Genomic DNA, 16392 nt, shown 5'->3' on the forward strand with positions numbered 1-16392 from the left:
CCGCCCGCCTCCGCCCCGCCGTCAAAGACGACGTCAAAGAGACCGATAGAGTGTCTTCGCGACGTCTAAAAAATCCGGGGCGGGGACGGGGGCAACTTGAAATATTGTGCCCCCGCCGCCCCGGGGCCGGTATGCCGGACACGTAGCCGCCGCTTTAATTAAAGTCGACCCGTAGCGTTTTACATCGGGGGCCGCCCCCCGACCGCCTCCGTCGCGGGTCGGGGGCAGGATCCGTGGCAGAACGCGTAAGAGATTCGGCAGGGGAGAAAAGGCCATCTTACTGCGGCGACGTCATAGGAAAATAATTATGAGGCCTCCAAGTGGCGGTTTACATCGTCCTAAAATGGTTTTGCTGCGAATATTTCAAATTGTCGACTATACGAGAGAATACGGCCGAAAAACTGGAAAATGGCAGTGTCAGGGGTGGAGAGATGGTATTAACATATCCTCAACTGGATAAACTTAAAGAATCAAAGATGGAAAATGCTCGCTTTGCTTTGGGTTCTTTTAAGATATTCTTATTAATTTTAGACAAAACGATACTACATCACTATCGTCTTGTTTACAGAAAAGATGAGTGTCGGGATGGCAGCAAAAAAGAGTATTGAGGTACTATTATTGAAGCCCAAGGAGGTTCAAAAAAATGTATGCTTATAAAAACACAACACATATTGATCCAGGAAAGAATGAAGTTCCTTAAAGATGGGCCAGTTGCAAATAAGCTTTGAACGAAAAGAAGATCTAGCGAATGTTTCCAAGGGTATGGTCTGTTCATAGATATAAGAAAGTGACCAACCAATTGCTAATGAATGGGATTAACCAAGGGTGATCAACAAGATTATTACCTCTGGATTACCATGAAGACACCACCGCTGATTTATTCGAAAGTTGGTTTAAAAACGAACTATTTCCAAACATTCCTCCAAATGCAAGTTATCACAGTTGACTAAAACCCCTTCCTCATGTGACACAAAAGCAAAAATCCAAAACTACATGTATAATAACGACATCTATTTTCACGAAGATTATACCAAAGAGCAATTAATTGAGGTTCTATAAAGCTTGAACCTACAAAAGGAATACGTCTGTGATAATTATGCAGAAAATCTAGGGCATACAGTTTTAAGGCTTCCACCTTACCACAGTATATTGAAACTGAAATCTGCCATTCGTCGTAACAATGTTTTTCCCCGTGTTAACTCCAATGTCCCCAAACTTATAGAAACCGAAGTTCTTAACATCCCTCCACAAAGTTGGGCAAATTCTGTTAAACATATAGAAAAAAAACAACAATCGTATATCCATATTGCAGACAATATAGAACAAATAATCATTAGAACAGGCGATGATGTGAATAATTTTAAGTAATTTAAGTAGGTAATAAATATAATTTGTAATTTTATTTTTGATTTAAACATAAATAAATAAATATTGTTTAGTATCTTTCCCAACAAAACCCCAAATAATTAAATTCTAAGCAAAGTACGGACCTGTTCGGCCGTATTTCATTCTTACAGCTTACCCGGCTCTTTCCTTAATTCGTATCAGTTAGTCACTTTCTTATATCTATGAACAGACTTTACACGAGATAAATTTGAATAAAAAGTATCCAAGAATTAAAATTGTAAACCTCGATGATTGATAAAAATAATTTCATACCATGCCATTACCAAACCAGAGGCTGCGAGATATATATCTGTGATAACACATTTCAAAGAAAGAAGAGAAGAGGTGGACATATATACAGAAAGCTTAATAATAATAATAATAATAAATACGAAAATTTGGCGGTGGAGCTGAAAAATATTTGGCAGCTCAATTAAGTGTTTATCTACCCATTTGTAATTTCGGAGGAGGGAATTGTCTCCAAAAATTTAAAAGACATCGGACTTCCACCGAACATCGTGGAATACACAGACAGAAGGCTGTCGTACTACAGACATGCCACATTGTTCGTAAATTTCTGAATTGAGTGGGAGGAATTGAACTGTTTTCTCGCCAGTTCAGAGAGCTCGCAGCAAGCAAAGCCTCGGGTGAAAACAGACCAGTGAGAGCTGAGATGTAATCGTATAATAGTAGTAATAATAATAATAATGATAATATCTTTATTATCCCACATATTTAGAATACAATCAGAGTATTATGGATTTCGTCTAGTAGGTCAATATATAGGCAGAAAATTACATTAAAAATTTATATAATAAAAATATATGCCAGAGCAAAATATACAGTGATGACAAACATTAATAGGTAAAATATTCCTTTAAATTCTAAAAACAGTTTTCTAGAAGGAAAAACTTTAGTTTGAATTTAAAAATGTTTACATAACTACTGCTCTTTAGCTCTGGGGACAGTCTATTGTCGACTCTAATACCGGTGTTCGTAAAATATTTTTTTCAAAATTCTGGTCAATTTTTTTTATTTAGAAACAGTCTTTGTTACGTGTATTATAGTCGTCGAAATCTAAGTTTTTTTGTAAGGTATTTTTATGTTTATAAACCCATAAACGAACTTCTAATATGTATATACACGCCAAAGGCAGTATTTTAAACTCACTATCCGGCGACACTCCAGCAATACACCTTAGAACTTTTTTTGGGATTTGAAAACAGATGTCGCATGACCTGAATTTCCCCAAAAGGGAAAACCATAGGGTAACGTCGAATAGATGTGAGTATAGTAGAAATTTATCATGCACCTTCCAGCCAAAACAGTTTTTAATTTTTTTATTAGGAAACAATAACTATGCAGCTTTGAAGAAAGTAATTGACATTGGGCTTCCCACGATACGGTTTCGTCGGGCTCTAGTCCTAAAAATTTAGAGTGCTTTTTTGGTTTTGTGCGCATTTGTTTTTTGGACATTCAAAAAAGTTCGTTGGTGTTAAACCAGCTATATAGCAGTACATTAATCCTGTCTTAAAGAGACACATAACAGTGTGAGGAGACTAAACTTGAACAATCGTCAGCGAACTCTGATAGACCCAAACTAGGTAGGTGATAAAAAGGATAAATAAAACAGGGCCAAGCACTGTACCTTGCGGTACGCCTCTATCTACAGATTGGACTTTCAACATACTGCCTAAGATTTGTTAAGAGTGATCTGAACCAGTTCAGAGCCATTCAAAAGAATTTCGTGGTTCATACAGTCAAACGCCCTGCTGAGATCACGAAATATCCCAGCATGGTGCTCTCCAGATTCAATATAGCTGATAGCATGCTCCAAAATTGAATGGATCGCTGTTTGGGATGATCTGCCTGTTCTGAAACCGTGCTGACTTTCAGGCAAAACTTTGTTTTTACTTAAATAATCGGCCAAGCATTGCGTATTCAAATATTATAGCAAAGCATTATGTGATTGCTATTGGACGATGAGTTACTGCAGAATGCCTATGGCCCTTTTTAAAGATGGGGGCCACACGCGAAACTTTCAGGGCTGTAGGAAAAAAAAAGAATTTTTGTTTTTTATTTTATTTTTTATTATTTATTATTTCAAGGAAGCTTCCAATTGCATCATACATACAATACAAAAGAAAGAAAAATTGTCAATTGTATGGACAGCATCTAGATATTTTGATCATATAAATATAGTTAAGTGTTTCAACTGCTACAAATTTGCCCTCAATGCACAAAAGGTCATAAGATGAATGAAGAAAAAATTGTAAGAGTGATTTTCTGGGATTTTCAAAGAGCAAAAATTACAAAAATATCAAACCGTACTCAGGAATACAAGCCAAAGTACGAGATGCGCATTGGCATAATAAAAATATTTAAAAAAAAAGACCGATTATTTGAAACATTAAATGTAGTTCTTAAATATTTATATAGAATGTTTCTAAGTAGATGTTAAAATAGGTATATAAAATAATTCAATATTACAGAACACATATATTTTTCAAGTGCCTAACAAAAAGCAGTCCCTTCAATTTCGCTATATAGAGTTTCGATTGTATCTGAAATGATGTTGAGAGTTTCAGGAATAGGAACTTTGGTGAAGAGAGATTCTACGCCGAAACTAACTAGAATATCTTGTTTATCTAATGTAATGCTTTTTAATTGTTCGATTAAGTGAAAGGAATTAATTACGAAACTGTCAGTTTTCCGTGCAAAGGGTTTTAATGGTGCTGACAAGAGGTCGAACGAGTAATCCTGGTTATGGATCTTTGGGAGTCCCTAGAGAGGAGGAATTTTGGAGTCACAAGTGGTGACAGACTTTTTCATGGAGTCTGACCGAGAAGAAGTCTTAATAACAGATTTAAGGTTGGGTTCTGTAGATGACGTAGGATCTTTTTTAAGTTGGCAAGAATATCTTTTCCTGATATTCATTTGTGTTCATGACCACCTTGGCGTTTCCTTTATCGGCTTTTAGGATTACCATGTCTGGATTAGATTTCAGAGAATTTAGGGCGATGCGTTCAGGCTTTGCGATATTAGAGGTTTTGATTTTTTAAGGATCTTTGCGGTTTCAAATGGAATTCCATTAACTGTTTGAGACGGCAGTGTGTTTAGGATAGACGCGACAGTTGAAATGATTTCCTCTTTTGGGATAATACGTGGGGCAAGGACGAAGTTGGAACCTTTTGAAAGAACTGATTTGTTCGTTTCCGAAAATTGGTGCGATCACGGTGTTTGATAGTTGAGAAGAGTTTTATGCTTTTCCTAGTAGTGACTAGTGAGGTTATGAGCAACACATTTTTCTATAATTTATTGTAGGGTATATACATGCTTTTCGGAAGCTCCCTCTGTAATGCCCACATACTTTTCTGTTTCCTTTGTTATGGACGGAGCTAGATACCAATCTTCCGTGTTATACTGAAAACAAATATTACTGATATCGTTAAATGATGTTTTAAAAAATATGTTTTTATTTATAAGGCTAAGAAACTACCACAACTTGTATTTGTATTTGAATTTGCCGAAAAGTATCTGTAAAAGTGGTAACGCTTACTTGAATGAAACCACGGACCACAGCTCTAAGGAAATTTAACGTTTAAACCAGGTTTACCACTTGCACTAACTGACCAAAACTAAGAACCAACGCAGGAGGACCCAGAAGATTTGCATCGATTGCACTTTAATTTCGGTGGATTGGTAAGTAGGGTACGATGTTAACCATTCCAAAAGTCTTCGACGGATTACAATGTTTCCCAATTTTTTTATTAAGATTGATGATTTGAAAAGTCTGTGTAAATGGCATGAACGGGAGACTCCCGCATCAATGTAAATGAAAGCAAGTTTAGCTCAGTGGAGCGATGGGGGAGAAATCCAAATTGTTGGTCGATGAGACAACCTTTCAGGCCAGCAGACTAAACTTTAGAACTCTTTGGGAATACAGCTCAGGTTACTGACGGGCCTGTAATTGTTAACTTGTTAACAGTAAGTTGACAGTAAGTTGAAAAAGTCCCCGTTTTTAAGGATTGGTTAAAGATAATATAAAGTTTAGGAGGTTTTGATTTTTTAAGTTGCTTTTAATAGTTAAATGAACATTAAACAGTGACGTAAGGGGGAAAATTTAATTGAAACGCATATGAAACCCCCCAGACCGCCCCCACTGGAACGAGGGCGAAAGAAAAACGCGTCAATTACGCGCTTAAGCCGATAAAACCGAAAATAAAAAGCGATTCGGGGAGACGCCCGCCGCCCCCGACGAAAACAATGGCGGGCGTATGTTTTTAATACCCGCCACACCTGGCCCCGCGTTATAAACGGTGGCGTTTTTTTTTCTAGCCAAAACAACAATCGCCGGCCGGAATTGGAATTCGCGCCGCCGCCGCCGCCGGGAGGCGGCGAATAAATAAATACGACCCCGGCTCGTAAAACGCGCCCGTACACCTTTTCCGCCCCCCCCCCCCCTGATTTACGACCCTAGGGCGAATCTTGCCCGAGCGAGATAAAAGGGTCGTCGGATGCGAAGGGCCCCCCCTCTATCCGGCGTAGTCGTAAAACCGGATCCTCTGAGGGGCGGCACGCCCGTCAGTCGAGAGCAAAAATTACGCGAGACGGACCTCGTCTTCGTAGCCGAGGAAATGGAAAACGTCGCCGCGAGGAAATTCGAAACGCAAACGCAGCTTCCCGTTTCTATAATCGCCACCCTCGAAGACGTCTGACGCTACCGCCACCGACACGTTTCATAAAAAAAATTAAACGTTGAAACAAAAACAAAAAATTTATTTTAAATAAGTGTATACTTCGACCAGAAATATAGTGCTCTTACAACCGACCACTTGATTAACTTTGCCCACTGTTTATTACTCCAAAACCGCAGCCCCTTATAAAACACCCTGCCGAGTAGACCCTTTATCTACCTACACTCACAATTTTTTTTGTGGCTGGGAGGTCGGGAAGTATTTTAAAAAGAAATAAAAATCGCGTGCTCACCGACGAGTTTTCGAAAGTAATCTTGTTTTTATTGCTGTTCCTACTTCCCCTTCCGAATTTCTTATAAAATTGTGAACATTCAAAACAATTTGTTTAGCATCCGAAGTTCCTCTTCTAAATTGTCATTAGGTTCGACTACCATCTCCACTTCGTCTTCAAATTCTGCGTCGTTTTCCATATCTTCTTCTAACAGGAGAACGTCTGCTTCGTTCCACAGTCTCCACGTTTTAAAGTGTTAAAAAACTAATTCTAAAAGATTCTAATAAATATTTATCTACCGGGAATATAATCTAGTCTTAAAAAGGACTGTCGTTTACAAATGGAAGAACTATATAGAAGGCACAAAAATACAAGAAGAAGATTGTTGTTAACCTACAGGCACAAGACAAAAATGATTATATTCATTTACTTTTTGAATTATCCAACAAACGGCTAAGTTCAAATAACAAGCGTCCCGGAGGTCATGTTGCTTCTGATATCAACATTTAACTAACAATGTTCCGCCCAAGTAGATAAAACAATCAAAGCTGGTACGACCTATACGCGACCACAATTTTCGCTATTCTTTTTAGCACCCTTTTATCTTACTGACGATGTCGTCTTTACGGATCTTGTTGGATGTTTATATCTCTTTTACTTTGGGCACTTATTACGTCCTATAAACTATAAACCATAACCTCAAACGCGTCCCAGTCGTCGTGGACCATAGAATTTCTTCTTCTTTTCCTTCTATTGTCCAAAACTGCTGGGATCATTCGCCCATTTTCTCGGCGAATGGTGACTTCTTCATAACCTGGAAGGGCGCCTTAATTAAAAGGGACTGAACGAATCCATCACCCTCCGACGTTTATGCACTAAAAACAGATAATTATAGTCTAAAACTTCTAAAAAGCTCAATCGTCCTCTAGGATAACATATACATAATGGAATAACACATCACAAATCCATATACATATACATATACATAGACATCGATCAGCTTGACGCTGGGTCGAGTCAAAAAACGCACGGATCGCAGAAATATCATTTCGACGACATTCTGACGTCGGAAGTTTGCATAGATTTATATCTCACACGCACTTATTACAACTTGCAAATAAAATAAAAGAACCTCAAACGCTTCCGAATCGTCGTGGACCATAGAATTTCTTTCACCTGCGGAATTCGGGCAGTTCGAGTATATCAATGGCCGAATTGAAAACGAATGGACTCTTGTCCCGCAAAACATCCCCCCGTTTTATTTGGAACATTGGACGTTAACGTTAATTTACGCAATTTATAAACGACAAAACATAACCTCAAACGCGTGCTATTCGTCGTAGACCACAGAATTACTTCTTCTTTTAAATGTTTTATAATAATAATAATAATATTTATTTCAAATTGGTTACATATTATAATGAAAGTGAAGTGACGTCAAACATAAGTCTGTCACAAATAAATTATCTAGCCTATTACATATTAAGGTAGTCATTAAGACAATAAGGTTCTAACTGGATTAACAACTGTTTAATTTTCGTCTTGAACAAACGTTGACTCTCATTCCGTTTAATATGGAGTGGTAACTTATTGTAAAGTTTAACACACATATATTCAGGGCCTGTTTCAGTAATTTGAAGGCGGTGTATCGGGTAGTTAAAACTGTCCGCCCTGGTTTCTCTATAACTATTTCTTAAATGGTGAAAAAGGTTCAAATTTCTACGTAAAAACATTAGACATTCAAAGATGTACAAAACGTGCACCGTCCGAATTCTAATTGTTTTTTTTCTGTGATACGAATATATCTTGTGTTCTACTGTGACGCCCTCAGAATATTATTCCATATTGAAGTACCCAATCGAAGTTTGCAAAATAATTGATTTATATGAAATGTCCAGTTCAAATTTACATCAACGAAAACTCCCAAAAACTTTCCGAAACGTTGGATGAATTCTCCGAAATTTCTTGTTTTGGTGTATTTTCTAATTTTGAATTTTTTGTTTTGAAGATTATTATGTTCGTTTTATTTGTATTAAGAGTTAGCTTGTTTTCATTAAACCATTGTTTTACCTGTACGAAAAAACTACCAAAACTAACCATAATATCCCTTTTTCAAAAAATTGCAACACTATTTGAATAAATTGGAAGATTGCTGTTTGAGTCGATTTTCTTTTTAAAAACCCATATTGATTATTCCGTAGTAACTTACAACTTACACTTTAATGTCCGTAACCACGGAGATCGTACGAAATTAGGTCGGTTCGAGCCGATCATTGGCCGAATCGAAGACAAATTGACTGTTAGTACGTAATTCATCTCCAAAAAGTTTTGTTTTACATAGAACTTTGAAACGTCGACTGTGGCGTGTCACAGATAACAAAAGTCGATCGATCGGATGCACAGAGCACAGAACTTTCGGCTTGAAGCTTCACGAGGAACACGCCGGCCCCGGCTTTACCGGGATCGCGTCCTAAGCCCCTCGGCGAAGCTCCGCGGCGCTACAGCTTATCCGAGAAAAGCCACAGCTGAATATTAAAGCTCCCTCGTAGGCGAACTCTGCGATACCATCGTCGTCGTCGTCGTCAGGGAGCCGCTTCGGCAATTATTTTTTTAATGGGGCGAGGACGTGACTTTTCCGCGGGTCTTAATCGCGCGCCGCTAATTGCTGCTTCAGATTTCCTCCCCCCACTCCAACGGATCGATGATCCTCCTTCGAAAATTCGAGCGACCTTCATTGTGCGAGTCTATGAAAGATGGCTTCATATTACGACCGTTAAATCCGCCCGGCGCTATTAATTAAGTCCCTCCACACTGCCGAGTCCCGGGGTTAATCTTGAGAAAGGGGAACCGTAAGTCTGGACCACGTTATTAACCGTTTCTGCTCTGATCCAGCGCACTGCTCGGCTGGTTTGCATTCCTTGACGGGTTTTAGCGTGGATACTGATACTCCATTTGCTTCGCAACTTCAAGAAGGTAACTATCACAAATTTCCAGATGCATTGACAGAATGCACAAAAACCGTTAGAGGACTTCGCTTACGTCACAAGCGACCACGTGCGATCGATAAATTTGGCGAACGTACGTCTTATGGGATCGGGCAATCCTATTTGGTTTACGATTCTTGACTTGCTTCTAAAGCCTAAGACGCTACAGCCAAAGTCTGTTCTGTGTTACCTCACCTCTTCTTCTTTTCCGGTATTGGGCCGAAAGTTAACATGATCAGAGAATACATCTGTGATGTATGCAAATGATGCAAATTAAAATTTAGAAAATCCTACAACCTTCAACGGGCTAACATTTCCCAGAAGTCGAGAAAAGTACCGCGTGTACGGAAAAGAAATTCACCAGTTGTTGGATTTTTTAAATTTTACTGTTAAAACTATCAAATAAAATTGTCTATTGCATGTCATCGATAAGACAATATATTTTTCATAAAATTTTGAAAAAATTCAATCACAAACCGCCTGCGCGTTTTCTTCTTCTTTTATACTTTTACCGTCAAAGTCTGCTAGGATCATTGGGCCAGTTGACTATTTGCAGTTAAAGCAGAGATCCACTTCTTGTTCTTTACTTTGTATGGCCATCGCAGCATAGACGTAATCCGTAAAGATCTACGAGTCGAAGAAATATTTAAGTACACGCAGCTTGTCGAATAATGCGGTCTCGTCGTTCGAGCGGGATCAAATTTCACGTAATTCCCGCGAAATTCCCGCTACCGATCTTTTAATTAGGCCGCCGACGAACAAGAATCCGGGACATTTACAAATTTTTCGCGTTTTTCATCGAACGGAAGGTGGAGGGGCTGTTATATAATTGAGTGCACGCGCGCCGCTGCCGTCCTAGAGGGCGCGCGATAATCGCTTGCCCGTAGCCTATTATTACGAGGTTAGCGCCAAAATTTCCCCCCTAATTTTAAATATATATCTTAGTATTGACAGCATTTTAAACAAGACGTGTCCGAAAAAATGTCGCAAATAATGGAAATTGAGTATAGAGCAGACATAAAATTTTTGACAAAAGAAGGGTTAGCACCGAAACTTATTAAAGAAAGGCTGGATGGTGTGTGTAAAGTCCTCCTTCGTAATCTGTAGTGAAAGAATGGGCAAAACGTTTTCGAATGGGGCAGGAGTCCCTTGAAGATGATTCAAGAACTGGTCGACCAGTGGAGGTCAAAACGGAAGATATTGTTGTGATTGTGGAAGAGGTGTGTGTGAGTGATCGACGTTTAAAGGTCTGAAGTTTTCTGATACAAGTGTTCGTCGAATCCTGCATGATCATTTAAGTATCCATAAGGTTAGTGCAAGATGGGTTCCTAAAAACCTTTCGACTAAAAGAATATTTTTTTAAGAGATTGAGTTGTTAAAAGAGAGATGTAATAAGTGTATTGAAGTTAAGGGGGATTATATTGAAAAATAATAAAAAATTGTTACTCTACTTTGTTTCTTTCATATTCAAACCGGGAAGTTTTGGCGCTGCCCTCGTATGTTGTCCCATCGATTCGGGCTTATAGCATCGGGAAAAAGTACTGGACGCGTGCCCGGCGATAAATAGAGAGCGCCAGGGGCGTGCGCGGCCTCGAAAAGTTCGTCAAAATTAATAAGTTTCTCAAGTGGTTATTAACAGTTTGTTTTGTTTAATTTTGCCCGTCCGGCACTTTTTTTCTTATAATATCGCGTTGTTCAGTGTTATTTTACGTCGAAAGGTTTTTTATTTGGGGACCAAAATAATACGTTTAAACACACTGGATCTAAGTTAAAATATCCATCGACAGCAGTTTACGATAACGCGACAAAGTGTCGTCTTTTTCGCTGTTTCAAATGGAGCATTTTTCTATCGCATCTATTTCCGACGGATAATGGAGTTGGGATGCGAAATTATTCACGGGTCGGGGGGCCCGGGCGGATAACGGGGGCGAACGCGAATGTGGGTTAAGGGAAATCGATCGTTCGGCGCCACCCCCCTCCCCCCTCTTTTTTTCTATAATTAACGCGATTTATTTTTAAGTTTTCGCCGCACGGAATACGGTACAAGCGGAAAGCACTCACCGAGCGTTCCATTTCTAGGTTAGATTTTGTTGTCGCAGTAATCGGCGCGGAACCAGCAACTTTACGCGAAACCTTGGCAATTTTTCGCATTCGGAACGAACGAAATTTAAACGCGGCAAACACGACGAAGCATAGCACAGCAAACCGGCGAAATCGACCGTTTCAAACGGACCAATGACGTCTTCGACGTGCAACAATCAAGATGGCCGCTGACAAGTCGTCTATTCCGTGGTTTTAGACGCGTAATGCCGACCGCCTTACCATTGGTCGCATTCACCGGACGTAGCAAAGCGCTGCGAACTTGTCATGTCATTTGCCGTTTTTGACAAATGTTGAGGTTATGGTTTTATTTTTATTTGGATGTTGATTTCGGGATTTAGATTTTTTCGAAGGTATATGCTGTTCAGTGTTTATAATAATAATAATAATATACTTTATTCAGGTAATTTCGAGAAGAAAAATTGCAAGAAAAGGCAAGAGTGCAGCGCCCAGACGTATCTGCTTGCTGATTTCTACACTTATCCTTACACATAACATGGTTTTAATTAATGTTTACAATTTACAATACGTTAAGTACCCACTTAATTATTTCAGGACCTCCTTTTGCTTTCTCCCCGTTAAATAGTTTTTTAATTAAATTTACGGATGCCTCCCCAAAACCTGTTTGTGCGTATAATGAGACAACGTCTATGTACTCTAGTATCTACTACTTCAGAAATTAGTAGAAATTTTAATTTAAAACGAAATGACGGAGGATAATTTGGTCAAATGGCTTTGGAATTTTCAGAAGCAATTCGGATATTTGAGGAACTTAGTCTTAGAATATTTTCGAGGCCTACATTTGTAATTTTATTTTAAGAGGTCTATTTTAGAATTTATCACAACATATAGCACACCAGGAAGTAGATATTGCAGATAAGGGTGGAACCAAATAGCAAATATGCTAATATAAAAAATATAAAATGTTTTTGAATTAATGCTCTTTTTTTTGTAATTCACATAAGTGCAAAATTTTATTTCTTTCCTCCTTGATTTTCTTGCTTCTTCCAGTGGCGTTCAACCTACGGGCTGGATGCAAGTGTTGCTCTGACAAAGAAATTAATCTGTTTATGTCAAATGTCAACTGGGATTGTATTTTTAAGTGTGCGGATGTGGATATGATGGTTTCGCAGTTCTATGATGTTCTGTTTTGTGCTATTGAGTTATTTACACCTATCGCTCCCTTCTATTTTTTGACATCTCTACATTGTACAATGTCCTTAATAACTTGATGGATGCACCAGATTTTTTGGAATCTGTTGGTTTTCTTATTTCTCTTATTAATGCAAGAAATAAGGCCCTTTTTAATATCGATTTTCGTAGGACCAACTATGGCGTGTGAATCGAATGTGCAAGCTGACAAATATTTTACTCTCAAATAACAACCGTATTGATTCATTTTCTGATTGATTGATTCAATTCAGCACAAAATAAACTCGCCACTAAAACTGTACCACTGAATGCGACCATTGTCATAGGATCAATTTTAAACTAATTTTTGAATAGCGCCATCTAACGTGCGCACGTTTAAACAGTTATTGCATTAATTTGGTTCATTTTACGGTGTAACGCCAGAGGGCAGGGAACTAGGAATTTTCATGACAAAGTTTAGGAGGTTGGTTGATCTTTTGGTGGCTTTTGGGACTCTCCAACTAAACATTGCGGTTTAAATTCATTGTCGGGATTTAATGCAGTGAGCTCAAATACTAAATACCCGGTTGAGAGGTGGATCGAGTCGAAATCCAGCGCGGAATTATCGGATTTCTTTAACCGAGTGGGGCGGAATTGACTGACGTATTAATATCCGTCCGCAATTTCGGGGATCGCGCGGCGGGCGCCGGCGCCGCCCCCCAATTTCCGGGGCAGTTATTAATTATTCGCCGCCCGCGTTATTGCACCGCCGCCGCCGCGAAATCTAATTAAATTCGTAAAAACTCGCGCGCGGGTCGAAAGTTAAATCCGCAAATGAATTTGATAGGCTTCTTTCTTTCTGCAGAACGCCGGCTCCCAGAGACGCCACCGCGAGTCCGGGTCCACCGCGTCGCCGCCGGAGGGCGCCACCCGTACTCTTTTGGAGAACGGTAAGTACCCGAGAATCGTAAACCGAATTGTCACATGAGGAAGGGGTTTTAGTCAACTGTCTACTGTGATTGTCCATTACAATGACGTTACTAGGAGGAATGTTTGGAACTAGTTTGTTTTTAAACCAACTTTCAAATAAATCAGCGGTGGTGTCTTCATGGTAATCCATGGCGCGTTTATTTTACACTTATCAGTTGAGTCAACCCAACCCTTTTCCGGGGTATAATAAGTGTCGAACCAGGTTTCATCCAAGTAAATAATTGACCTTTGTTCTCTGTATGGTGTTTTCTACATTTGGGCGGGAGCATCTCCTGAGATACACTAGACTCGCACATATTTTGCATAATTCGCACGCGATTCAACACACACTCTGTATTACACACGAAATAAGCATGATTACTAATTAACTTAAACTAAGTAGTACACCAAACCAAAGAATATTAAACACAGGTAGGTATAAAATTATTTTCTATTACGGACTACAATTTTATCTGAATCTGGTTGCGTTGTATGTTAATGACCACCCTTGGATAATCCGATTCAAAAGCAATTGGCCGCTTTCTTATATCTATGAACAGACTATACGACTTCGACAACCGGCAACAGTAGCGATACAGGCCTAGCAGCCCGGAAAATCTCACAGATTAGTCATCTTAGGTTTGAAGGTTTGAAAATTCTGAGTTAAACGGGTGCTTCCAGAAATTAATACAGAAAAATCGTTTGCTTCAAAGCACGTATTATTTAAGTTAGGAGTAAGTTGATCTATATTAAGGTCGCCCGTTATAATAACGTGATCATATTGGGGCACCGCGTAAGACAATATTACAAACGTTCAGATGTTATCAGTGTGCGTTACCATGGAACATGGGACAGTTTGTTTCAAACCTGGATATTTGGAAAAGCATCCGTTCAAATTTTTCTCTAGATATTTAAAACCGACGGGTTGTCCCGACGACAAGAAAAAATAGGTTTTCGGTTTTCTCCAAAAAACCCAATATGACCGCGTTTTCCAGATCCGTGCCTCGTGCAGTACTGCGCGAAGGGCCGGGAGTGCGTCGTTCAAGACGGCGCGCCGCGGTGCGTGTGCGCAACGCATTGCCCCCCGCATCGCAGACCGGTCTGCGCATCCAACGGCAAAGTGTTCGGCAGTCATTGCGAGATGCACGCGCACGCGTGCCGCGTTCAGAAGAAGATCACCCAAATGCCGGGCACTTTCTGCGCCGGCGCCGCCAAGGCCCCGCCGAACGTCACCGTCACTAGGGCGTCGGAGACGACGCCGCCCCCGGGCCCCGTAATCGGCTCGCCGGACCTGGTGAACGAGATCGAGGACCACTACTACGGACGGGACGAGTGCTCGATGCAAGAGTACGAGGTGATGAAGGACAACCTGCTGCTTTACCATCACGCGCGACTCATGGCCGACGATAACCAGAGCAAGGACTACCTTCTGTCGATGATGTTCGCGCACTACGACAAGAACAGCGACGGCCAGCTGGAGGCGACCGAGCTGAACGAGATCGCCGCCGATGAGCACATGGAGAGCATCATCAGCCTGACCAGCGGCTGCTCCCTGGCCAGCATGGTGCAATTCGACGACGGCGACGGAGACGGAAAGCTCAACATCAACGAGTTCTCGATGGCTTTCAGCAAGCTGTACAGTGAGTGTTGACGTTACATAGAATGGGTCGTTTTTTTTATTCATTTTTGAAAATTGTGCCTTGGAGGCTGTGACCATCATAAATACTATTTACGGGTCACCTGATGATGGGAGAAATTGTACACGAAACTTTTCTTTACTTTAGCATTTAACGTAATCAACTATAATTTTTTTAATTTTATTCCCAAATAATAACATCTGCGTGTTAGTCGTATTCGATAAGAAATAATGAACCGCAGACAACTCCGAAATTACTATTAAATCCAAATTATTTATTTACTTATTTATTAACCGTCAATATAAACCAAGATTCGCATAAACAAAAACACTTGAAAACGAAATAAGATAAAATACAACAGAATGAAATAGGTAGGTGAAGACCCGACCCTAGTATGACAAACATTGGTTTTCCAAAATATTGATGGCCCAAGAAAGTGAGAACACTCTGTAACTTTTAAATGGCTTCAGACGGCGACGAATGTTCATTTTTTTGACGATATGAGCGGAAAGGACAGCAACTCTCAAATTTATGTTTTTTTTTGTATTTTTAAATTTTTATTTAATTTTTGAAAATTGTGTCTTGGGGGCTGTGACCATCATAAATACTATTTACCGGGTCACCCATTAGCTAGATAAAAATTGACAGGACAGGAAATCAAAGAAAGGGCTCAAACCAAATATTTAGGTATAATTATATAGGAAAATCATATATGTTATCTACTTAAGAAAATAATTAAGTTGAACTTTTTTTTATTAAATAAGGCAGATTATGTCTAATATATAGATCGCTAGTGTAGGATGGATTGTATAGTAATGCCTTATAGAAAGTAAAAAATACATCATATAAATCATACACTATCAAGAAAAACTATACCAGTAGATAAACAAAGGGGGTTCTGCGACGACATAACCTCAACTCACTTACTATTTGACAGAGACATATGTAATACTGGAACTCTGTACCTTATTAATATTTGCACCTTTGCACATAAACCTGAATAGCTACGAATAGTTGTCTGCTATTATCAAGGCCAAAACCCAAAGGTTTCCAATCTAACTCTCCCAAAGTCTATAATGTTTGCCCCTGGGGTATAACTAACCATGGACGGTTTACTTGCACTCAAGGAGTTCATCGATACAAATTTCTTTTAACCGTCTCGCTATTATAGAATTAGGAGAAATGGACCAGAGGCGCACGGTCACTATTGACACTGA

The 16392-nt window shown here is 39.5% G+C and overlaps 1 protein-coding gene across 1 annotated transcript in view; it reads left to right on the forward strand.

Moving 5' to 3' along the window:
• The window catches only part of LOC132707085 (follistatin-related protein 5-like), a 32636-nt gene that overhangs the window by 7002 nt on the left and 9242 nt on the right, over positions 1-16392 (forward strand). Inside the window, exons 3-4 of the mRNA XM_060678755.1 lie at positions 13435-13519; positions 14534-15178. Coding sequence (XP_060534738.1) covers positions 13435-13519; positions 14534-15178 — 730 coding nt within the window. The remainder of the gene's footprint in view (positions 1-13434; positions 13520-14533; positions 15179-16392) is intronic.

The sequence above is a fragment of the Cylas formicarius genome, unplaced genomic scaffold (assembly GCF_029955315.1).
Source record: "Cylas formicarius isolate icCylForm1 unplaced genomic scaffold, icCylForm1.1 PGA_scaffold_9__14_contigs__length_23061073, whole genome shotgun sequence".
Taxonomy (NCBI): domain Eukaryota; kingdom Metazoa; phylum Arthropoda; class Insecta; order Coleoptera; family Brentidae; genus Cylas; species Cylas formicarius.